The sequence below is a fragment of the Chrysoperla carnea genome, chromosome X (assembly GCF_905475395.1).
Source record: "Chrysoperla carnea chromosome X, inChrCarn1.1, whole genome shotgun sequence".
Taxonomy (NCBI): Eukaryota; Metazoa; Arthropoda; class Insecta; order Neuroptera; family Chrysopidae; genus Chrysoperla; species Chrysoperla carnea.
Genome location: NC_058342.1, coordinates 26,039,733 through 26,065,932, shown reverse-complemented (window position 1 = coordinate 26,065,932; position 26,200 = coordinate 26,039,733). Strand labels below are relative to the sequence as shown.

The window sequence follows — 26,200 nt, the reverse complement described above, 5'->3', positions numbered from 1 at the left end:
AAATACTCTACCTTTAGAAAAGAGAAAGAACTGCTGTTTGTTGCAATACGTTTCTTAACTCAAATAGGCGAATCATTTAAGAAGAAAGAATTTTTTTGTACTTCGATCTATGGGGCCAATTTTTTTTTTACTGTTAGGAAGGTCCATATATTAAAATATACATCTAACTCGTTGCCGCTAGAAAGTTTGGCCATTGCTGTGGACCAAATAGGCTAATTATTAGAATCCATTTCTGAGGTGATTTTTGGAAATTTTAAAACTTTAAAAAAAAAATTTAGAATAGATAGAAGAAAACCACCGTGTTCGTTGAAAACCACATACGTTTCTGGCCCATTTTCTTTAATATTTTCAACGTTTTAAATTTTCAAAAATCACCTCAGAAATGGATTCTAATAATTGGCCTATTTGGCATATAGCCATGGCCAAATTTTCTAGCGGCACCAAGTTAGATGTAAATTTTGATATATGGACCTTCCTGAACATTTAAAAAAAATTGGCCCGATAGGTTGGTTCATTTTTGTAATAGATAAAAAACGATTCCCGAAATTTTTTCTAACGTTTTCCTATAACTACCTTTAATTTTGCAAGCCCGTAAATTGCACTTTCAGGTCTGAGTTTTTAATTTTCTACAAAAAAGATTATGCTATTTACGGACTTGTTTATTTTTACAAATTTTTTGTAAAATATAAAATTTTCGGATTCTTTGTCTATTATGGCAATGAAAAGAGAAATGCTTCGAGTTAAGGAGTGTATTGCAACAAATTGTACACTCTTCCCGTATCTTACGGTAAAGTGAGTACTTTCCGACATAAAAACACTTGGTTTTATACCTCACTCTGTATAATTTAAAAAAATATATAAATTTAACTATTCTAAAGAAGTGGTTTATAATTCTAAATAACAGATATTCTAATAGAGATAGATTTTAGAAAAATTGATAATATTTACTATAAAGAAAATTCTAAAAGTTTTTTTTTTGTCTTTCTTCTTTTAAACTTCTTTTGAAACAAAATTATTATGTTGTGATGTGCGAAATTTTTTGTATTGCGCATGTGTATACAATATTTGTTTATTCGTTTTTTTTTTTTTTTTTTTTTTTTTTTTTTTATATTTACTAAATACAATGAAAATAAAAGATAAACTAACAGAGATTGAGACTATACATTAAAAGTAAATTTGATTTTTGGGTTTACAATGAGGAATTATTTCTTGAAACTCGATTATTGTCAATGGATTTGATGATAGTTTTGTGATTTTACATTCTAGTACAGTCAACAGATAGTTTCAGACAGAAAAAGATCGGAACCGAATGAAATTTTGAAATGTTGTTCGGGGATGGTTAATTAACATTTTCTCAAATTTTGGACCTCCAGGATTCATTGCGAAAAGAGGAGAGGAGGGAAAACTACAAAAATTTCGACCTTAATTATCAGAAACCATAATTACAAATACATTTCATCCTAATTCGGATATAACAGGAGAAATAAAATGGAACTACACTTAGACCAAAGGATCCGTTGTGATGAAGGGTTTAACCCAACTCCGGCCACTATTCCATGAACCATTTGGAGTTGTTAATGAACAGCAGAAGTGCTTTGACGTCAACAGATTTCAGATGGGAGAGCTCGTCAAAGAAAGGCTAGCTCAAGTGAATTCACCTCTTCGTGGCAAGACCCAGGCGTTCAGTCTTTGCCATAAGATGTAAGAGAAAAAAATATTGAGGAAAACCCGAAGGGTGGTCTAGAATTTTGTACGTTTCTCTCCCCTCCTCTTTTCGCACAGGGTTCTTGTGGTCCAAAACTTGAGAAAATGTTAATTAAGCATTCCTGAAAAACATCCCAAAGTTTCATTAACTTCCAACCTTTTTCCACCCAACTCCATTTTTTTCAACCTGTCAATAGAAATATTCTGGCAGGAACAAATAAGAATCATAAATTATGGGCGTCCCAAAGGTGCAAAATCCTGGCTATATAAGAGGTAAAATTCTTCTGAGTTTCCAAACACAGGAATGGTGGATAATACTTAAGCGGATTAATTGTTAAGATTCTATCATTGGCTGCAGAACTTTCGCTTACTGAATAAGTTGAGAAAAAAAGAGGAAATTGGTTTCCAAGTATGATGAGGCAAATCTTTTAATCGATTCTAATTCAAATCCATTGACATTAATCTCGTTCTAAGAGTTTTGTAATGTAAATTTCTGAACACACTTATTGTACAAATTTATTCTACACCGGATATTCTACCTAGATTAAAAATCCGATATATTCGAAATTACGTACACAAAATATTCCCTAATGATATGCGAAAAAATTCGATTAGTTTAAAAGAAAGAAAATGAATTTTATTTTGCAAATATAAAGATGCATAATTCCCAACATTTTTAGATTTTCCTGAAAATTAACAACATTTTTCACATATCATTTAGAGTGAAATTCGCATAAATAATGAAAAGAGGAAAATACTAGGCGTTAATATAGGAGCATCGAGCTCATTTAAATTATACAAACCGGAGTAAGCAAGCTCCGACAAATTGTCATTAAAATATCATTGACCTGCGATTGACGATTAACAAAGATATTCCACAACCTAGGAAATTGACTTCAATACGAGTAATACTCCTTAATTGACTGGCACTCAGGGAATTGTCTAACTGGTATCGTGTCCGGAACTATTTTAATTTACTAGAAATAACATCCTAAATGAAACATCCTTCTTTCCGGGATGTTTACAATTGTCACTTGGCTAAAATACTTGATATCAACTTACTTCTAGTCCGAGCACTTGCGGACTATATGCGCGCGCATGGCATATATAGTATTTTACATTTAAATTATGATCATATCTGTGATTATAAAATAGCTATGAGCACTAAATTGCGTGTATTTTGTTATTTTAGTGATTACTTAGTTCGAATCCAGCGACAGTCACATAACTTTTTTTTTTTTAGCTATTTCATTTTTGTTGTCTTGAATATTTTTATTTTATTTTTTGATAACTCTGTATTGTTGTAATTATGAGTTTGTTAGGTTGAGTTTCTTGACTATAGAGGAGTTGGTTGGGTTCTGAAGTTTTTATAATAAATTTTTTTTTAAATTATGTGACTTTTACTGGATTCGAACTAAGTAATCACTAAAATAACAAAATACACAGTCGCAATTTAGTGCTCACAGTCAAATGTCAAATATTATGTGTGCGATGCGCGCGTATATAGTCCTCAAGTGCTCTGACTAGAAATAAGTCATTATAGTACAAAACACCAAAATGGCGGCACATTTCAAATATGGAACATCGTTTAAAAGAAATGGAAGGATAATATTACCCACCATTTGAGGCAGTCAGGTAAAAAGATTAAATAAAGCAACTCGCTTACTCCGTTTTCAGGAAAAAAACATTGATATGACACATGCATTGAATACTTTTAGGTTATGTTTTATAAATCTAAATTAAAAGGGCATAAAAATAGAAAGAGGAGCTACAAATATTGTGTTTTGGTTATAAAACTAAAATGAAGAGGCGAACGAGGCCGGCATGATGTATGAGTATGCACATGCTCCATGCGCACATCACTATATATATTTATATAGGAGAAATAAAAACAGGAAGAGTTATATGATGGTACCTGGAGTCACGCATCTTATACGCTCCTCCTTTATTATTGGTAAGTACAATAACATCAGTGTTATCTAGATCACCATCTTCAGACGAGAGCTCCTCAGGGCCAAGACCCAACTCGTCTACTAGACCATCATCTTCTTGCATACCTTCATCATTATCAATATCTACCTCATCATCATCGTCATCTAAATCAAGATCATCTTCTGGCTGCGCATGGGTTTCAGTGCTCTTGTTCCATTTTTCAGATCTAGCGAATTATATATATGGGCACTAGTCAGACATACGCCAGAGGCATTCATTACTCAATTAGGGTATACAATTATGTTTTCTTAACCCAGAAATTTATTCATTTATTTCAATTTATTTCTAATGATTTTACGATCATTTCATGTCAAATTTTTATATCAGCACTCGCTTTAAGAGTATTTTTCTCAAGCACGATTTAAATGATTTTTTTTATTCAAATGATATATGATTGAAACTTTGTCTATTTTTGAAAAAGTACTTCAAAATGTTGATTTTGCTAATAAAAAGCCACCAAAAATTTATTTCGGAAAATACACACGCTTTCTTGCCAAAAACTTAAATTCAATTTTAAACCTTTTTTAAACTGTCAAAAATGCGAGCATCCAATTTGATGGCATAATATGGGTATCACTGTACGAAATAACACAAATAATTTTGACAGATATATTCATAGACAACTAATTATAATAAATATATATTATCTATGGATATATTATACCCAGCTGAACACTGTACTAACTGATGGTCTATGGTTCATACCGATATGACATCACATCAAGGCTTGCCCGCGTTTTAGGTCACGTGATATACAGTTTAAAAATTACGATTTTTAATTTTAATATTATAAAAGAAAAATGTGCTTTTATGACTCGAAATCGAAATATTTAAGTATATTTTTACATAAATTTGAACTTTTTTCAAATTTCATAATTTATTTTTCACTACCGAAAGTACCCTATTTTATCTATTTTCGAATTATGAATTTTTCAGATTTTTTCAACCTATCTACATTTTTTTTTTATTAAATATTTAAATCCTTCAGAAATTATGAGAATTTCTCTCATGACGAGACGCAGTTTTAGAAATGATTAATCATCAGAAATCAAATATTAATCAGTTACTATCTATCATCGCATTGCATTGATACTTTTATTATATCATGTCAAGTTTATTAATATCGAAAATTCTATGAAATTCTATACACTTCCTGTCGTTTTAATCCTACTCGTATGCATTTGTTGGCATGTTTAATATTAAATATCTCGGAAAGTATTTGGTAAAAAAAAGCGATGTTAAGTTTGAAAAAATTAGCATCCGAAATACCTTTGGAAAAATTTCAATCATTATCACTCGGTCTATAACGATTTTAATTAAATTGGATTAGATTATTTTTGATGATAAATACTTTTAGCCTATCTTAAAATATCAATTTAAAAAAATGTCAATGTCAAAATCAAGGTCAACCAAATATAGTTCAATCAAAAATAAATCAGCTCAACGAAAATTAATCAAACAAAACTGCATTCAATCAAAGTCAATCAAACAAATCCAATTTAATTAAACGTAATTAAAGCTATAAATTTAATTTATATCCCGTTTTCAAAAAATTTACTAATTCTTTAATTAATATTATTTATTATTACAATACAATCATGGTAATAAGGAAAAAAAGTGTTTATTCTTTGAAATTTGGTACAGTTGTTTATTTGATTGTAATAACTTTCTACCGAAAAATTGGGTATTCATGGTAGAGGGCTTAAATCATTTTTTGGGGGGTTTAAAGAATATCAGTTTTTTACAAATTATAAAAAACTATGCAACCAATAAAAAACAAATCAAATAAAAGTTGTAGCTGAACTAATTTTTCACATTTTCGTTTTTTATTCGACTTTCGAGATCCGAAATTGATCGAACGTAAAAAAAACTCTCTATCTTTTATAGTTTTGGAGAAAATGGACACTAAATTTTTGTCCTAATTAGTGCCTTCATGGGTAAACAGTGATGTTTACGAAAAACTGTTACAAACAAAGGTTGTTTATTTTTTATAAAGAACATTTTTTACATTTAATCGTTTGTTCTATCTCTAACGGTATACAAGATGGTTCCTACAGACCCAAGACTTTGACCTATGTTGCTTATTTACGAACTCAACCTCACTTTTTACATCCTAAGCACACTATAGCAATTTCAGCTTGATATCTCTTTTCGTTTTTGAGTTATCGTGTTGACGGACAGACGGACAACCGAAAGTGGGCTACTTAGGTGATTTTTTGAACATCGAAAATTTTTTCGTAGCATCAATATTTCTAAGAGTTACAAACTTGGGACTAAACTCTTATACAGTCGTATAAAAAAGTGCACACTTAATTCAGCTACAATTTGTAGAAAAAAAGGTTCTTTTTAACCCCCAAACAAGGGTTTAAGCCCCCTTCTGAGTAATCGATTTTTCGCTACAAAATTGTTACAACCTAATTAACAACTGTACCAAATTTCCACGACGCAAAATCTTTTTTTCCTTATAGATTTTTTACTAAAAAATTTTGTACTTTCTAAGTTTTTGACAAGATGGAGAATGCCCTTACGCAAGCGATCCATTTCCTTCTATCGCAAACTTTAACCACTTCCCGATCTTCTCGCGAAAACCTTTCTCGCATACCATACAATACAGTAAATAAACCGGAAAATACCATTAAACGTGGAAAGGTGTAGGAACAGCTCCGATTTCAAAAGTTCTTGTTTGTTCGTGTTTTTTAGACCTTCAGAAATATTTAGCCGCACTAACCTCTGCGTAGTTACGAAAAATGAGGGTAGTTTTCCCACCCCAAAGCCCGCCAAATAGTAGCAATGATAAAAAAATCAAAATTTAACCTCGTACGCCTTTAAAATTACCCAAGCAGTGATAGAGATATAAAATTCATTAAATTCAAAATTTCACCTCGCAAATCGTCTCTCAGAGGTTTTTGGGACCGCTGATCACGAATCCGACGTCAAAAAGTAAATGAAGATGGTTGCAACCCCATAAAAACCACCCCAAGAAGTGATAATGATAAAAAAAATTTGAAAATTCTAAATTTCACATCAGAATTCGTCTCTCAGAGGTTTTCGGAGTCGCTAATCATAAATTCGAGGTCAAAAAGCAACTAAAAGTGTTTGCAACCCCATTAAAACCACCCCAAGTTACAGATAAAACATTTTTCGTTACTATGCAGATATTAGTGCGGATGAATGTTCTTAATAGTCTATGGAACAAGTACAAACATAATTTTTGAAATCCGAGTTGTTCTATTACTTCTATATATTTTCCGGCCTATGAAAGCCTAAGATAATCGTATTGATTCATAGAAATAATACCATAGAGCTACAAAGTCGCCACCAAACGGTTGATCGTCGTAAAGAGAGATAGATAAAGTAGGCGTGTAAAGCTGGCTTCGTCTCTTTTATACGTCTACAACTTCGATCTCTTTCTACCTCTCTCACTGCGGTCAAGAAATCACTTATTACGTTTCCTGTGTTTATACAGCTCTATGGTATTATTTCTATGGATTGATTTGACATGAAACATAACCTTTTTGAACAAATTATCGACTTACAAAATTGCAATAAAAATAAAATTTTCGTAAAATAAGATAAGATAATTGTATCCCCTAAAAAAATGGTAATCGGCCAAAAATGTTTGCACAAGCATGATTACGCGAAATAACTTTTTATTTAAAATCAAAAAACGATACAGCCTACATTAGCCTTGCCTAGCTGGATGAAAGCCAAGGCTATTTATTTTTAAAAAATATATAAAATTCATAAAAATTCGAATACAAAATCAAAGAAAAGTGAAAAACTTACCTATCTGCTTCATTTAAATCTTGTATACTAATTAACGGTTCCGGAGTATCTGGTGACAACATTGTGGGCGGTGATGTATTCATATCATCGTGTTCATTATTGGAAGATGATGTGGACCGAACTACCACTAACGGATTTAGGTTCACATCAGCTCTAGGCCGACATTTTGGAAATAATTTTGTTATTTGTTCAGCACTGTCGCATCCCGTTACATTTAGCTAAAAAATTATTTTAAAATTATTTAAAACTTATATTTTTAAATATATGACGGAACGTTTCGAAATTTAATTATTTCTTCATCAGGTTTTAAAAATAATAGATTCCGCTCTAATCTTATTAGGGATTGGGTCTTAAAAGTAAAATTTGCAGATTTTGAAGCGTATTTGAAAAAATAGACAAATTTTATAGACCCGGAGAGTTGTTGTAATTACGAGTTGGTTGGGTTGAGTTTGAAATGACTCATTGAATGTCGTATTTGATTCCTCGAATCAACCTCAAATCGAATCATTCAACATTTTTATATCGGAAAAATACAAAAAATTTAAAATTGGAATATTTTTGGGCTAAAAATTTTATCGATTTAACAGTTTTTTGGTATAAATACATACTTAAGCCAATTAAATTAATGATAACCCTAGATTCAAGAGTAGGATAGGTTCCCTAACTGCCCCCTCTGGGTACGCCTATGTCTGAGATGACAGATAGCTTTAATTAAGTTTAAAATCAATAGTCGATTTTTTACATGGTGTAAGAAGATCTTGTTCTGAAATGTTTTTATGTAACAATTATAAATAAAATATTCTAATAGAAAGTTTTTGTGGTCATCTCGAAAATCAAAATTTTGTCTTAAAAAAATTAACTCAGTTAGTTATTAAAAAGTTTTGTAATTAGTTGTTATTCAAAAGCCTTGTATTTTTGATCGTCTGCCCAAAAAAACCGTTAACCAGAAAAATAGACCCAAAACTTTATGGGCCTGGGGTATTGTTGTTATTACAAGTTGGTTGGGTTGAGTTTGTCGACTATAAAGGAGTTGGTTGGGTTCTGAAGTTTTTAACCCTTGCGTTCAAAAATGAGACACTATCACAGAAATTTTTTTTGGTCTATTTTTTCCTAAATCTCTTGGCAAAGTTTCAATGGGCACGACACAGAGTTAAAACAAAAATTACTCACGATCACACTACAAAACAAAAATTTATCACAGATTCTGTTTATGCAAAAGAAACATTACCTTACGTTGCTTTCCAAAAAGAAAACATAAAAAAAACTAGTCAAATTGACGTATAAATTTTATCTTTTACGATATTTTTAAAACATTAAAATACATTTACGTGATACAAATATTATTTTTATTCATAACTTAGATTTAAATTCAATGAATATATATTAGTTGCTAACTCGACTAGTCATTTGACGGCCGAACTACTTTAACAAAAACTTTTACACATTGATTATTCACATTTCAACTCAGACAAATTAGAATAATCTTGCTCTTTGAAACTTTGGATCAAGATCTAAGATCTATAAAATCTCACAATATGATAAAATTTGATCGAGACTGAAATTCCATGGAATCCTTTACAAAATGTTTAAAAAAAACGAGCTTTAAAAATTAAAAAATATTTAAGTAACTGATGAAGAAATAATTAAACTTCGAAACGTTTTTTTAAATAATTACAAAACTAAAAAAATTATATTCTGACATAACAGAAAATTATTAAACGAAACTATTCCAAGGATTGTCGAATCCAAATCGATAGTTTAACAATTTTTATCCGTTTTATCTATTCGGTGTAATTGCAATCAGATGAATTTTAATATTTTTATGAGAAAAATGTTGTTAACTACACAAGTCTACAATTCATAGTAACATACGCATATATCATTATATAACGTATGCAATCGTTATTACATAAAAGATATAAATAGCTACTATTAAAAAAAACATATGAGCGAATTATGATCTGTGATGTCCAGCGGTGTAAGACTAGGTTAAACGTTATTTAATTGCTATTGACGAGATTATAAAAAAAAGTAAACAAGGATAAAAGTGGAGGTCATAGCTCAGTGGTAGGTAAAATGCAGCTCTTTAGTTCCACACGCAAATATTATTTATTTTATTAAAAACAAGTGAAAACAAACAATTGACTGAGTTACCATGTATAGACAGTGTTGATTACGAAATCGTTTGTTTTTTTCACGTCATGTAAGTAAAGAGAGATAGACAGCCATACATACATGTCACACACACATGACCGATTCCCATATAATACATAGTATACAATGTTTGAACTTAATTTGCGCCCTCAAATGAGGGCGCAAATTCGTTCGGGTGATACTATAGAAAATGTTCGCCCAATCGTCAAATAAACTCGATTTTTGAATTTTTTAGGTCAAAATTACCTTATAAACTAAGTTTGATCGAATTCCATAACAGAAAAAAATTTTTGATTTTTTCGATTTTTTTCCAAGGGGTACCCCTTCAAAAAATGGTAAAAAATCGAAAAAAAAATTATGTTTCGGAATTTGATGAAACACAGTATATAAGGTATAAATGACCCAAAAAATTCAAAAATCGGGTTCATTTAACGATTGGGCTGGTAATTTTTGAGATATCGAGAAAAATCGATCCAAGAACTCATTTTTTTCAAAATCTACCTGCCCAATCGTGAAATGAACTTGATTTTTGAATTTTTTGGGTCAAAATTACCTTATAAACTAAGTTTGATCGAATTCTGAAAAAGAAAAAATTTTTTGATTTTTTCGATTTTTTTCCAAGGGGTACCCCTTCAAAAAATGGTAAAAAATCGAAAAAAAAATTATGTTTCGGAATTTGATGAAACACAGTATATAAGGTATAAATGACCCAAAAAATTCAAAAATCGGGTTCATTTAACGATTGGGCTGGTAATTTTTGAGATATCGAGAAAAATCGATCCAAGAACTCATTTTTTTCAAAATCTACCTGCCCAATCGTGAAATGAACTTGATTTTTGAATTTTTTGGGTCAAAATTACCTTATAAACTAAGTTTGATCGAATTCTGAAAAAGAAAAAATTTTTTGATTTTTTCGATTTTTTTCCAAGGGGTACCCCTTCAAAAAATGGTAAAAAATCGAAAAAAAAATTATGTTTCGGAATTTGATGAAACACAGTATATAAGGTATAAATGACCCAAAAAATTCAAAAATCGGGTTCATTTAACGATTGGGCTGGTAATTTTTGAGATATCGAGAAAAATCGATCCAAGAACTCATTTTTTTCAAAATCTACCTGCCCAATCGTGAAATGAACTTGATTTTTGAATTTTTTGGGTCAAAATTACCTTATAAACTAAGTTTGATCGAATTCTGAAAAAGAAAAAATTTTTTGATTTTTTCGATTTTTTTCCAAGGGGTACCCCTTCAAAAAATTGCAAAAAATCTAAAAAATTTTGTGGTTTCGGAATTTTATGAAACAAAGTTTCTAAGGTATAATTGACCCAAGAAATTAAAAAATCGGGTACATTTAACGATTGGACGGATAATTTTTGAGATATCGCCAAAAATCGATCCCATTACTCGTTTTTTTCAAAATCTACTAGCCTAATTGTCAAATAAACTCGATTTTTGAATTTTTTTGGTCAAAATTACCTTATAAACTAAGTTTAATCGAAAAAATGTTTCAAACAAAAGATGTTTATTTTTTTATAAGGGGCATTTTTTACATTTTCAAACTCTTGTTCTATCTAACGAGCATAAGATGGGTTCCAAAGCTCAATTGACCTATGTTGCTCATTGACGAACTCGACTTCACTTTTTACGTCCTGAGTAGACTGTAAGAATTTCAACTTGATATCTTTTTTCCTTTTTGAGTTATCGTGATGACAGACGGACAGACAAACAGATAGATGGACAACCGGAAATGGACTAATTAGGTGATTTTATGAACACCTATACCAAAATTTTGTTCATAGCATCAATATTTTTAAGCGTTACAAACTTGGGACTAAACTTACCTTGATACTTGATACACTTAATATACATGGTATAAAAATCATTTAAAAATCGTTCTGAATCGATTAACGAGAATCGGGGCTATAGCTAGAGTCGAATTTGAGGTAGGGTAGCATTGGTTACAGATAGGGCGGAAGTAAATAGGGTATTCCCCAAACCATAAATTGCAATATAGACCATATTGCAATCTATGCGCTATCCTTCTTTTTGTTTAATACGACTTCTAAATTTAGTGAATACTCAAAAGCGTTATTAAGCATATCGACAAAACACAGCCATCATACATTTCCCGTCAACAAATTGATGGATATGATCTACGTTTCTTCGTTAAGGATAATTTTCAACCTTTGATTGGATCGAAAAAAGTCATATTGGATGATCTGTGATCACATGCCTATATAATATGAACTCTACAGGTCAACTCCCGGTAACGAGCTGTTCTCGAGGATACCACAAAGAAACTTGTAGATCCAGGTGCTAGGGTACCCCCCTCCCTTTTTTGTTATTATTATTACGAAATATATACTGACCGTTCCAGTTGAAGTATTATTTCCAGTTGTTCCGTTGGAGGTGTATACATCTCCATTGTCAAGTTGTTGTAAACTTACGCTGGTCATTTTCCGTAAATTGTACGCTGTCACAACACCAAATGTTGCTGTTAACACTTGTATAAGTGATACCCACTATTTGTTGATTATTCATACCAATATCAATGGGTATAAACCCAAACATTCATTTGATTTGATTCTTGTATCTACCAACATATCCGTACAATCATTTTAGAAGAGCTAACAACTTTACCACTAACACTGCAATCATAAAAATACACGCATTATTATTTATACAAATTATTAGAAATTTAATTTAACTGTTGATTCAGGAATTGATTCATTTGGATAAGCTCAAAACTCATCTCATAATGAATCAGTTCATTGATTCTTTTAGCTATAGTTTCTTAATACCAATCGATATGAGGTTGTCTCAACCTCATCGCGAGGTCATATATGGCGAAGTTGACACAAACGCATGAGTTGTTTGTATGAAAGTAATATACTGTCTAACAAATTTCAAATATTGTTGTTTTAAATAATATTAATATTAAAACAAGTGAAAACAAACAATTGACTGAGTTAATTGTTGAAATACCATGTAAAGACAGTGTTGCTTACTCTATCCCATTACTCATATACCTATACATGTCACACATACATAACTGATATTCCCATATAATACATACTATAAAATCTGCGCCTAATTTGGGCCCTCACGCGTAAACCGTGATGTTGAATGTTGCTCATTTGTTCATTTATCGTGTCCACAGATGGACGGACGGACAACCGGAAATGGACTAATTAGGTGATTTTATGAACACCTATACCAAAATCGTAGCATCAATACTTTTAAGCGTTACAAATTCGAGACTAAACTTAGTATGCCTTGCATATTAAATATATGCATGGTATAAGAATGAATCAATTCCTGAATGACAATAATTATGCATTCCACAGCATTAAAATTTTATTATCTATAATAATTTGCTTATAAAAGTCAACTATTGACATTTAAACTTTGCAAATTGACCTTTCAAAGTAAAATTATTTAAATATTTTCCGCTCTAGATAATGTTATAATTCTATTCGATTTTTTTCTTTTTTACTTCATTCATATATTTTCCAGTGTGTGTGAAAATATCAGGAAATTAAATCTAAATGCATTTTCTATTGTTAATGAAAATGTGAAAATATGATATTTAATTGATAGTATGATGATGATAAGGTTATTCACATTTTATTGAAGGAAAATTTGTGAAAATGTCAAATATTGGTCGATAGTTTTTTTTTAATATTTTAATTTTTAATTTCCTGCAAGGAAATTATTATTCGTTGTGTTCGTAGTCATGGTAGGGATTCGCTTCCAGTGAAAAATTTTGGCGATTAAGGAGGCTGTTATGACTAATTTCAAATTTGCAATTCTTTACATGTTGTTGTTATAGAAAATGTCAAATTAAAATTATTGAAAAAAACTAATTAATCAAACTTAATGCATTAAAAATTGTGAAAATAAGAAATCAAATTGCACAAATATTATTTTTCAAATGTAAATTATCATAATTATTTATTTAAATTTGTGAGACAATAATATTAAATTTTCAATGTAAGTCATAAATGCAATCCATACAATTCTATAATTAAAGTAGTGTATCGTTATCATGGAAACGCCTCCAATAAAACTCACGCACGGTGCGAATAGAAGTTTGCTTCGTCCCACTAACAGAGGTAATTCAGTGCCAAAGTGTTGGGACTTCAGCATGAGTTCCAGTTATGGAGGTTTCTCACTTATCAAGTCCCACTTAACCAAGTTCTACTGTATAAGATTTTTATTTACGATTGTCACGCTTTTACTTTCTTAACTAACCTAAATAATTGTCGCCCTATTAGCTCAGTTGGTTAAGGCATAACCAATTCCGTCTACGGTATGCTTAGGGTAGCGGGTTCGATTCTCGTGTAGTGTAGTGCATGGTATATGCATGAAGGAGGTGCCCTCAGCCTCTGAAATTGAGGAGCTGATAAATGAAATTATTAGCGGAAAGGTGGTAAAACACATATATGGAATCACAATGGGCTCTATAGCCTAAGTATGTCCTTCGTGAACAGCCAGTATAACCTAACCTAACCTATCCTAAATAATTAGAATTCTAGTGTCACATGAGACATCAATAAAAACACATATAAACAAAATAGGGTTGAATTATGCAAAAAAAAAAGACACAAAAATCAAAACCGGATGTAACTGATATAAAAATTTGTACAATAATATTTGAAAAGAAAATATAGGGGGGTTTGTTTTTATATGATACATGACACATATCATGTGTCATCAAAAATAACGCCAATTTCGATATTTATTCCCCTTTGAAACACGTGTATACTTCAAGATGATGTCATCAGACATATTTATTTAAGGGGGGAGATTATCACTGTGTAATACATTCAGGGTTGCTAAATATAATGTTTTAGTGTTAGATCTCTTTCTTTTTTATACCATACTAGAGTCATACCCGCCCGCTTCGCTGGATTTAAAAGTAAAGATTGATAAAGATTGCCCTCGCTTATCCCCTTTCTATAACACTCGAAATAATGGTAAAGATTATTTTACACTGATAAAATATATGTATGATTTTCTATTTTTTTAAATGTATAATAGTCGTAATTATTCATTGAGCATATCAGAAAAAATGGCCGTGAAATATTTTATATTGACTATTTTAACAGAAATCTGTAATTTATGGTAATGTCAAGTAACTAATTTTACAATAATCTGTAATTTATGGTAATTCCAAATTAAATTAATTTTTAATTTTTATTATTAATATATCTTTTTAAATTATATATCATGTTTTATTCTGAAGTATGAGCTATATGGCTGTACAGTTTCATTAAAAACCATTCGCTAGTTCTAGCGTGAAAGCGTAACAAACAAACAAACATGCTTACTTTCGCATTTATAATATATAGAGACAGAGATATGTATATATGATATATATCAAGGTATGCTAAGTTTAGTCCCAAGTTTTTAACGCTTAAAAATATTGATGCTACCAACAAAATTTTGGTACAGGTGTTCATAAAATCACCTAATTAGTCCATTTTCGATTGTCTGTCCGTCTGTCTGTATGCACAATAACTCAAAAACGCAAAAAGATATCAAGATGAAATTTATAGAAGTTAGAATTTTCCGAAATTAGAATCGTGATCAGCAACCCCCCCCCCCCCCCCGAATATATTTTTTTGGTCCATTTTGTTGAATATTTACAGAATATTTCTGTGTTGAGCCAGCGAGAATCAGCAAACCCAAAAAACCCCGAGTATATTTTTTGGTCCATTTTGTTGAATATTAATAGAATATTGCAATTTTGGACTAGCGGGGCGAATTACCCCAAAAGAGGGGGGGTATATCGAAATTCTGACCTCAGAATAGTGATTTTGATATATGGATCTTTTAGGACATTTAAAAAAAAAAGTCCCGATAGGTTGAGGTACATAAAAATTCGTCATTTTACACTTTTTTCGTCTAAAATGATTTGTCTATACTTAAATGAACTGGCAACCCTGTCTATATGAACCCGATTTTTTTAAGGGGGTAATTGATCCCATGAATTGGTGTAATTTAATATGTCAAAGAGTTGTCAGATATTTTTTTATATGAGCTGTTTGCGGTCATTTACAAAAAAAAAAATTGTTACATAAATGTATGAAACCAATCCAGAAAAGGATCATCTTACAATATAAAATGAGCTGTGGCGAATATGACTTTTCAAAGTCAGACCAATAACTTTATGATGAAAATTATTGAATTACGTCTGCCTAATTGTCTTGAAAACATTTGGATGCCGGCCTCTTAAATACACGATTGAGGACTTATTGGATTCGAGAACAAAACAGAAGGCAATGTATTTGATACCAGATGAGCAATGCATTTTCGATTATTTATTTGTATTAAGGAAAAAATAGACCGGAAAAAATTTCTGTAATAGTGTCCCATTTTTTAACGCAAGGGCTAAAAACATAAGAATCCAACCAACTCTTTTATAGACGACAAACTCAGCCCAACCAACTTGTAATTACAACAATATTCCGGGCCTATAAAATTTTGGGTCTATTTTTTCCGGTTAACGGTTTTTTTTTTTTTTTGAGCAGACGATCAAAATTACAAAGCTTTTGAATGACAACTAATTACAAGAGTTAATTTTGTTAGACAAAATTTCGATTTTCGAGATGACCACAAAAACTTTCTATTCGAATTTTTTATTTATAATTGTTACATAAAACCATTTCAGAACAAGATCTTCTTACACCATGTAAAAAATTGACTATTGATTTTAAACTTAATTAAAGCTGTCTGTCATCTCAGACATAGGCGTACTCAGAGGAGGGCAGGTCAGGGCACCTATCCTACTCTTGAATCTAGGTTTATCATTAATTTAGTTGGCTTAAGTATGTCAAAGTCTCTGTTAACAGGTAACAACGATCTTCATGAAGTTGCCTCAATCACATATGGACTAGACATGATAGATATGTTTTCGTACTAACCTAATTCTATATTTAAAGCAAACGCAAAGAAATTTTCTTTTAATTCACCGATTGGCTTTATTTACACGATTATATATTCCAACTAAGTACAATTTTATTTTCCATCAATAAAATGCATGACTTTAAACTAAAATCAATCTCTTTCCTAGAAGTAATCATTTTGTTTATTTAACTTCAGTGATTTTGTATCAATGAATTCATATTTTAAATTCAATTCCATTCTATTATAAATACAAATATTTAGCTGTACTTGTTCCAATCGTTAGGCAATTGTTTGAAAGTATTTGTACTTTATTTCAATATGAAACGGTCAAGAGGTTGTCATTATTTTAATTTTTTTTTTTCAGTGTACTTTTTGAACATCGTGTATTAATTTGTTTATCCTCGGATTGATGGACAACACTGTCCATCAATTTATACTAATATCAAAATATAGGTTATATAAATAATGCATTTGCTGTACCATGCTGTCTAATTTCAAATTCTAAATGGACATTTAGAAACTGTTTTAGAACTATTCTAAATTAGTAATATCTCAAATGGGCTATTTTTAAAAGTAGTACATCCGTCAATCCACTTTTCTGTAGAATTTTATAAGATTTTGTGTAGATATTAAGAATCAACCTGAGAATAGGGTATTATCGTTAGTCAAAAATAAATATGAAATTTGAAAAAAGTTCAAATTTATGTAAAAATATACTTAAATATTCTGATTTCGAGTCATAAAAGCACATTTTTCTTTTAAAATATTAAAATTAAAAATCGTAACTGTATATCACGTGACTTAAAACGCGGGCAAGCCTTGATGTGATGTTTTATCGGTATGAGCCATAGACCATCAGTTAGTTCAGTGTCGACAGCTGGGTATAATATATCCATAGATAATATATATTTATATTTATTATAATTAGTTGTCTATGAATATATCTGTCAAATTTATTAGTGTTATTTCGTATAGTGATACCCGTATTACGTCATCAAATTGGATGCCCGCGTTTTTGACAGTTTAAAAAAGGTTTAAAATTTAAATTAAGTTTTTGGTAAGAAAGCGTGTGTATTTTTCCGAATTAAATTTTTGGTGGCTTTTTATTAACAAAATCAACATTTTGAAGTACTTTTTCAAAAATAGTAGAATACCCTATTGTTAACGGACCCCGCATACAATTCATTGATTTTTAGCTTCGGTTAAAATTTTATTAAAACAATGAATTAGGAAATTATTGATCATGCTGATCATAAGTTCTTATGGACTCAACCCTCAAAAACCCTCCCCTTCCAAGCTACGGTCCCATGTAGGCACTAGGCATAACTTTTGAAAGGCCGTAAATCGGAGGGTATGAGTTTTTGAGGATTGAGTTCATAAAAACTTTTGATCAGCATGAATGTTACTTGAATCCATAGTTTCAAAAAATTTTAACCGAAATCAAAAATCAATGTATTTTGTGCGGGGTCCTTTTAAACCTTAGAAACCTTAGAATTTTTACTGATTTAATAATTATGGATAATCAACTAGTGCAGATTTTGTGACGCTGAGTATCTAATCCGTGTTAAAATAATATTAATATTTTCAATTTTGATAATGAATTATGTGATAAAATTTGATGAAACTCGGTGTATGGGGTAATCTAAAAAGTATAAAAATAAGGTTAATTTAATGATTGGATGGAGAGTTTCTGAGATATCGCAATATTTGAATTGATTTTAGTCCGTATCTCAAAAACTATTGGACCAGTCATCAAATGTACACGATTTTTGTACTTTTTGGGTCAGAATTACCTTATATACTGAGTTTTATCGAAATTGGAGATAAACAAAATTTCTCGATTTTTTGCAATTTTTTTAAGGGGGACCCCTTTGAAAAAATCGAGAAAAACGCAAAAAAAAATTTTTTTTGGAATTTGATCAAACTCGGTGGATGGGGTAATTTTGATCCAAAAAGTATAAAAATCAGGTTAATTTAATGATTGGATGAAGAGTTTCTGAGATATCGCAATATTTGAATTGATTTTAGTCCGTATCTCAAAAACTATTGGACCAGTCATCAAATGTACACGATTTTTGTACTTTTTGGGTCAAAATTACCTTATATACTCAGTTTTATCGAAATTGGAGACAAACTAAATTTCTCGATTTTTTGCAATTTTTTTAAGGGGTACGTACCCCTTTGAAAAAATCGAGAAAAACGCAAAAAAAATTTTTTTTTTTTGGAATTTGATGAAACTCGGTGGATGGGGTAATTTTTATCCAAAAAGTATAAAAATCAGGTTAATTTAATGTTTGGATGGAGAGTTTCTGAGATATCGCAATATTTGGATCGATTTTAGAATCTATAGAAAGATTTAGTTAGATCTATAGAAAGTTACAATATCAGCGATTATCATAGGTTACAGTTCCCCACCAAAAAATTAAAATCCATAAAATTGTGAACAAAAGGGAGGCTAAGTGAGGGCTATAACGTGATAGTCTTTGTTTTTAAAGAAGAAATTGCCCGGCAAAGTGGGCGGGTATCTGCTAGTCATGATATGAAAAAACCTACCAAAAAAACCCGACTTGGTTAGCGATAAGCAAATGTTTGGTTTTGTAGGTGCAAGAATACGCGTGTATCATAGCCTTCGCATTGAAAGAGTTTTGCAAAGTTCTGCTACAATCTTATAGACTTGTACTTGCAAGATATTGCAAGAAAATTTAGCTGGAGTGAAAAAATTGATATATAAATCGTTTCGAATTTAAATTGAAAATTTTGAGTTCCTATATGAGAATCAAAGAGATTAAAGCATCTACCTTAAATAAATCGCCACGCTGTAGCCCCTTAAACAAGATTAAAAGGTTTTTTTTCTACATACTTCGAATAAATTTTAATGAATTTTACAACAGTAGGTAAATTGTATTTATAAAAAATTTTGAATCGAGAAAATAGAGATAAATCGTTTTTCAACCCATTTAAAAAGTCCTACGGAGCACAAAGGGTAGAAAAGTTTTTGATTCTCATAAAGAAAAACAAAATACATGCAAAATTTTCTTAGATTTAACACTTTGTTCATCATCAGATATTTTTCATAAACCGCAAATTTTATTTTCATGAAAACTACGTAAATGAAAATTCTTTCTTAAATCAAAATCTCAACAAAAAAACCTTATTTCACTAAAACAATAAATATTAAATCGATATAAAAAAAATTATGCTTCAAAATAAATTTTCTAAGAACACTAGAAAAAATCACTTCACAATAAAATTCACCAAACTTAAAAAAAATTAAACATTAGGCAATAAACATAGCATTAATGTAATGTAAATTGCATTTAAAAAAAACTATTTTAAATGAATAATTTTATATAACTTTTTTTTTTGACATAAGACAATAAACTTTACATGAATGTTATAAATATTGCCTAAAATTAAAAATTTCACTCACATATTAAAAAAAAAATTATATATAAAAAAAGAAACAGAATTTTCTCACATACTTTTTAAGAAAATGGATAAAACAATTTTCACATAATTTTTTTTTTAGATAAAAATGCAACAATCAATTTTTCCACATAACACTATATAAGAATATATATTTTTTCCACAAATTAGACAAGGACACTATTATATATGTTAAACAATTGAATTAAGTGAGACAGCACTACACACAAAATCAATAAATTCGTAGAAAAAATGGTTGAAATTTTTCTGGCCAACAGAAATGATTTACAAAATAGTTTTTCTTTTTGGATTTGACACCCAACTTTTAATAAAATGGGATAATATTTTTTTTGCAAGTGTTTGATGAGAAATGATATGATGATTAATAATAAACAAATTTATATCTGTTGTCAAATTTACCGTGTTGGGGGTCGCTTCGTTCGTGTGTTCGTATATATATTTCTCGATTGTACCCTTGTACATATGTACGATATGTACCCTATGCTTATTATATCTTAAGGGTTAATCACAAACTTCGTCAGTGGTTTACGTCAAAATGTATCATCGTGTATGCCGGTCTTTACCGGATAAGTTCGACGCACCCGATTGACTATGGTTTTTAAACTCTATGTAAAACGACGACGGACGCCTAGCGTCGCAAATGTATTATAGTAGACTTATAAAATGTACTCGTGGTAGATACACTTTGATTCATTTAAAATGAACAAACTGCAGTTGAAAAAAATTTTAATAAAAAATACTTTTTAATGGACAAGCTTTTATTTTACTAAAAAGTAGAAAATAATTTTATCTATGAGTCACTCATACCCGACTATTTGTAAAGCTTGAGGCGCTCAATTTATGAATCGGAACGCCTCATCTACTCCACATGCGTAATTATTTTTCGATTCATTCTTGATATTAAGCGCCTCAAGCTTTTACAAATAGTCGGTTATGAGTGACTCATACATAAAATTATTTTCTACTTTTTAGTAAAATAAAAGCTTGTCCTTTAAAAAGTATTTTTTATTTAAATTTTTTATTTAAGACTAAAAGAAATGTATATATATCAAATATGGTGGAAGCGATGGGAAAATCAGGACGCCACAACCTTACCATGCATTGTTATACAAACTAAATGTGCATGTAAAATTTCAGCTCAATCGGAAACCGGGAAGTGGATCAAATTTGACTTGCAAGGTTCGATTACAGACAGACAACGAGACAAGTGAAACTAAATAAAAGCTTGTAAAAAGCATTTTATGCTTCAAGTAATTTGTGATATAAGTATGCAATCAGTACACAACCCTACCGAATTAGATGTTAAGGTATTTCCAGTTCCCATGCTAAAACTTTAGCAAAATTCACTTTTCAAAAGAATTTAACGAATTGTTTTCCCAGACTACGAATAGAGCTTACTATTAGCTTCAGAAATTTTGACCGTTTAAAACGCGAGATAATTACACTGCGAAAAAATATATTTTGAGTCAAATGATTTTCTGTTGTCTTAACTGCGCGGCGGAGTTGGATACGGCGAAGCCCACATAGACGCTTACTCAATTCCCTGACGCAGTTGGCAGGTAGGTCAATATTGAGATACGTCATTAACAGTTCATTCTTATAATTAATAATTTAGTTTGATTATTATTAATATTGATTCCACAAAAAAAAAATATTTTGTCCAATTGATGAAATCTGTTCAATTAAAACTGTTTACTTTGGCAACAATATAAAAAAATTGTTTCTGCAACCGTTGGTAGCTTTAACTTAGAAATTCGATCGTAAATTCGATTCGATTTGAATATCAACTCTCTGAATTCTATATTTCAGTTCTTTAATTATTTTTTACAATTGATTTATTGGATTAGGTTTTTTTTTTATTGATCCTAATCTATTATAAATGTGAAATTTTGTGAGGATGTATGGATGTATCAACCAACTATAACTGCTTACGCATAGGTATATTAAACATGTAGGAACATGTCACATTTGAGAGTTAAAATAATTCGGTATTTTTTTCTTTACTTTATTTTTTTCAATTTTACTTATTTTAAATCAAAATATATTTTCATTTGTGTTCATTGATAATATGTTTCAAACAATCATTCGTAAAAATTTGCAATACATCCTTCAATATTTTTAATAAATTTTAAAACAAATTGATTGAAATGTAAAAAGTTCCAGATCAATTATTGAAAATTTATTCATTGTACTATTTATTTTGTTGTATCAAAATTAAATTCATTTATCCAATTCAAATTTAGTGGACACAACTCCACCTAAAACAACTTCAATTCCCTCGCGCAATTGGTTTAAAAGAAGCTACTCAGTTTCTTTGATTCCGACAAACTTGTGTGAATCATAATTCTATTGACTCAACTTCGAATTTGAAAACTCCGCGCGAAGTTGTCATGATTTCATAAATTTTTCTCAGTGTATAAATGTAAATTTTGATTCTAGATATCAAGGTACTACACCTTCCTCTATTATTTCAATATATCAGACAATTTTCCTATTTTACAATAAATTTAGATGATGCATCTAAAAGCTCGAATGGTAAGTTTTTTTCGTTAATCGAAGACAGAGATCACGAATTTTATTGTTTTATTGTGTCTACACTGACACATGACTCATTCTAACTTTAGGGTTCAACGCATAGATAATTAGTTTAGTAAAACTAAGAGTTTTACTAACAAAAAATACATGGTGGTATGGTTACAATACACAGGAATTCTTAACTTAAGGTAGAATGTCCGTAAACACATTTTTTTACGGAATGGAATACAATTTTGTGTAAATGTTAAGAAGAACCGTTCCTTTTAGAATAAGGTATATTCATGAAATTTTTTGGTTCAATTATTTTTTTTCCATAACTTTATGGGCAGGATATTTCAACTAAACCATTATTTTAGTAATTAATATCTTTGAAATTACTTAAAATTAATTAATAATAGTACAAACTCATTGAGAGAAATTCAAATTTGTAAAACGGAAATTTAAATTTTAAAACGGACGTGACGTCATAGTATGTGGCTTGTCAGATTTGTTGACTGTATGGTATAAATTACTTATATTTTGTATGGTATTACATTGAGTTATATTATTCTACGGCTTTTTATTAGAAAACTTTATAATAACGTGTTTAAATTATACATTGAACTGTCACCAATTGACAGATCACATATTAATACGTCATTTACAGAGAGCGCCAAAAGCACTGCGTTTAAACATCTCAAAAATTAATCTCTATTTTAAATATTTTTTTACACTTAATTACAGTTTTTAAACAGTATTTATATTTTTTACTATGTTATAACGGTGTAAACAATGAATTAAAAATATTTAAAAAAATACATGAATATTCCCTATTGCTACGACGTTTTTATTTTAAACTTTTTTGTATCGGACCAAATTTGGTTAAACGCTCAACGCCCAAAGATCTAAAAGCGTGCTGGACTGGCCATACGGCGTCAGATATAAAAAATGGAACGGTAGCCCAAAAATTGAAAAAAAAAGATTTTCTATATTAAAATTTACCTGTTTATTTTTATACCATGTATATATGAAATATATACATGGTATATTAAGTTTAGTCCCAAGTTTTTATCGCTTAAAAATATTGATGCTGCGAGCAAAATTTTGGTATAGGTGTTCATAAAATCATCTAAGTATTCCATTTTCGCTTTGTCTGCACGTTGTCTGTCAACAAGATAACTCAAAAACAAAAAATTATATCAAGCTGAAATTTTTACAGCGTGCTCAGGACATAAAAAGTATTTTTAGTACAATAGCTTGTCCCTTAAAAAGTATTTTTTATTAAAATTTTTTATTTAAGACTAAAAAAAATGTATATATATCAAATATAGTGGAATCGATGGGAAAATGCCACAGGATGCCACAACCTTACCATGCATTGTCATCCGAACTAAATGTGCATGCAAAATTTCATCTCAATCGGAAACCGCGAAGTGGATCAAATTTGACTTGCAAGATTTGATTACAGACAGACAACGGGACAGGTGAGACTAAATAAAAGCTTGTAAAATATATTGCCCAATCATCTGGCGCTTTGGATTTTTTACATAAAATAGTATGTCAGCTCCTAGGCTAACATGTATATTACAGTTATCTAGTTCTCTTATATTTACTTAAAATCTATTTGCGGGTCTTTTTACAAATCCCCTTTGAATAATGAATTTTAATTTTTATTCAAAGTCACGTTCTTATAAAAATAATTGAATTTTATTATTAATTTTTTAATATTTATTATTATATTTTCAAAATGAAGTGTACCGTCTTTTTATTGAAGATGTAATAAGTATTGTTTTTGACACGTTTTTTAAAACATTGGTTTTTACTTAATCTTATTTATGATTTATTAACTTAAATTTATATATGGGTAAGATCGATCGCCATTTTTATGCTAATGTCAAGTGGACAAAATGTTCTTAAGACGGTTCTTCACTCATTTTTCAAGGGCGTGAAACTTTATAATTATTTTAAGACTCCTCTTCATCTTTAAGACAATATTCATCGGCGGAAACAAATATTTATAAAGAAAAGCCATTTTCCAGAAAAGAATGGTTAAAGTTGCATTTGAATTTCAAGCACTACGATTATACCCTTTACCCTATCGATTTGAAATTTCAATATTTTATAGGTACTCATATTCAAAGGTACTCTAAAAATCATGTTAATTTTCACAATTTTTAATACAGTGGAACCTCGATATAACGAATCTGAAGGGAACCAGTAAATATTCGTTATATCAAGTAATTCGTTAAACTGAGGTTTGTTATATTGAGGTTAAGTTGGTCTAAAATTCGTTATAAAGAGGAAAAAAGTGTCGGAACCTCTCGCGACATGAATTACATACTATGGAGCATACTAACTGTCATATATTGGTGGCTGGGACTTTATACGTTATATAAAGGTATTGAATTGACGAATTTCGTTATTTAGAGGTATTTAAATTTTTTATCTTGTCTAAAATTCGTTATAAAGAGGCTGTTCGCAAAAAATATTCGTAATGTAGAGGTATATTTTATATTGACTCTTATGGACAATTCAAAGGGATTGCGAAAAATTTGTTAAATCGAGGAATTCGTTATATTGAGGTTCGTTATATTAAGGTTGCACTGTAGTTTTTTTTTTTTTTAATTTCCACCGACTAGTTTTGGAGAAATTTATGAAAACATATCATCCATCTACCGTTTTCCCATAAGTCCTATGTTAAATATGCCTACTTTTGAAGTCATTTATTTATGTAAATAGTCGGGCAACCCCCTTTAAAATTTTCAGAATTGATTTAGACTTAGTCCAACTTCTTATGAAAAAATCGAAAAGTAAAAACCACCGTTTATAGCCTCCACCTCCCTTAATCTCGTCCCCCTTCCATAACACTTGAAGGGATTGATTTACGCGTCTAAAAGATATGCAGTTTTCAAATTTTTTAAATTGTAAAATAGTCATATTTCATTAAGTATATCAGAAAAGATAGCCATGAATTGTTTGACATTTACTAGTTTTAATTTTTACAGAAATCTTTAATTTATGGTTCAAAATTATGACCATTTGGCTCCATCTGTGATCATTATTTTGAACTATACATTCTGTAAAAATTTAAAATAGTAAATATGTCAGATTAAATTTAATTTTTTTTTAATATATCTTTGTAAATTATAGCTCGAGTTTTATTCTGATGTATGAGCTATATTGCTGTTCAGTTTCATTAAAAACAAATCCCTAGTTTATGCGTGAAAGCGTAACAAACAAACAAACATCCTTACTTTCACATTTATAATATATAGGAATTTCTTTGATGCTCGTACATCCTTAAATACGTAAAAAATTCATGAGTGAGAATTCATAAAAAAAAATGAGCGAATTTTGTCTAGCTATAAAGCAATCGTCCATAGATCAAAGATGCCTTTCATCAAACATGGCATAGTAACGCCATCTATTGTATTTCTTAAAAACTAAATAAATATACATTTTTTTTAACATTACCTGCTTATTTTGCCGGATAAAAACTTTTGTATATTTATTAATTGAATTCGATCTGAAACAAAAACAAATTTAATTGAATTTTATTATTATATCATATTGCCTGCCCTTACATAAGATGAGTCATTATAAGTTATGTCATAAATTATAATGAATGCATTTCACATATTAATTACTTTATTTTCAAACAGATACAAAGTGACTGTGAGTCATTTTAATTAT

At 29.9% G+C, this 26,200-nt stretch overlaps 1 protein-coding gene across 8 annotated transcripts in view; it reads right to left on the bottom strand.

Moving 5' to 3' along the window:
- The window catches only part of LOC123302467, a 54,724-nt gene extending 28,691 nt beyond the window's left edge, over positions 1-26,033 (bottom strand). For 7 of the 8 annotated variants that reach the window (XM_044885380.1, XM_044885382.1, XM_044885386.1 and 4 more), the window contains exons 1-3: positions 25,982-26,033; positions 12,004-12,282; positions 7,483-7,700 (exon numbers count right to left, since the gene is read on the bottom strand). In XM_044885380.1, the coding sequence (XP_044741315.1) occupies positions 7,483-7,700; positions 12,004-12,090 (305 nt within the window). In that variant the 5' untranslated portion in view covers positions 12,091-12,282; positions 25,982-26,033. Of the gene's footprint in view, positions 1-3,619; positions 3,674-7,482; positions 7,701-12,003; positions 12,283-25,981 lie in introns of those variants that run through there. The other variant, XM_044885384.1, reaches the window with a different exon arrangement.
- Positions 26,034-26,200: the final 167 nt, after the last annotated feature.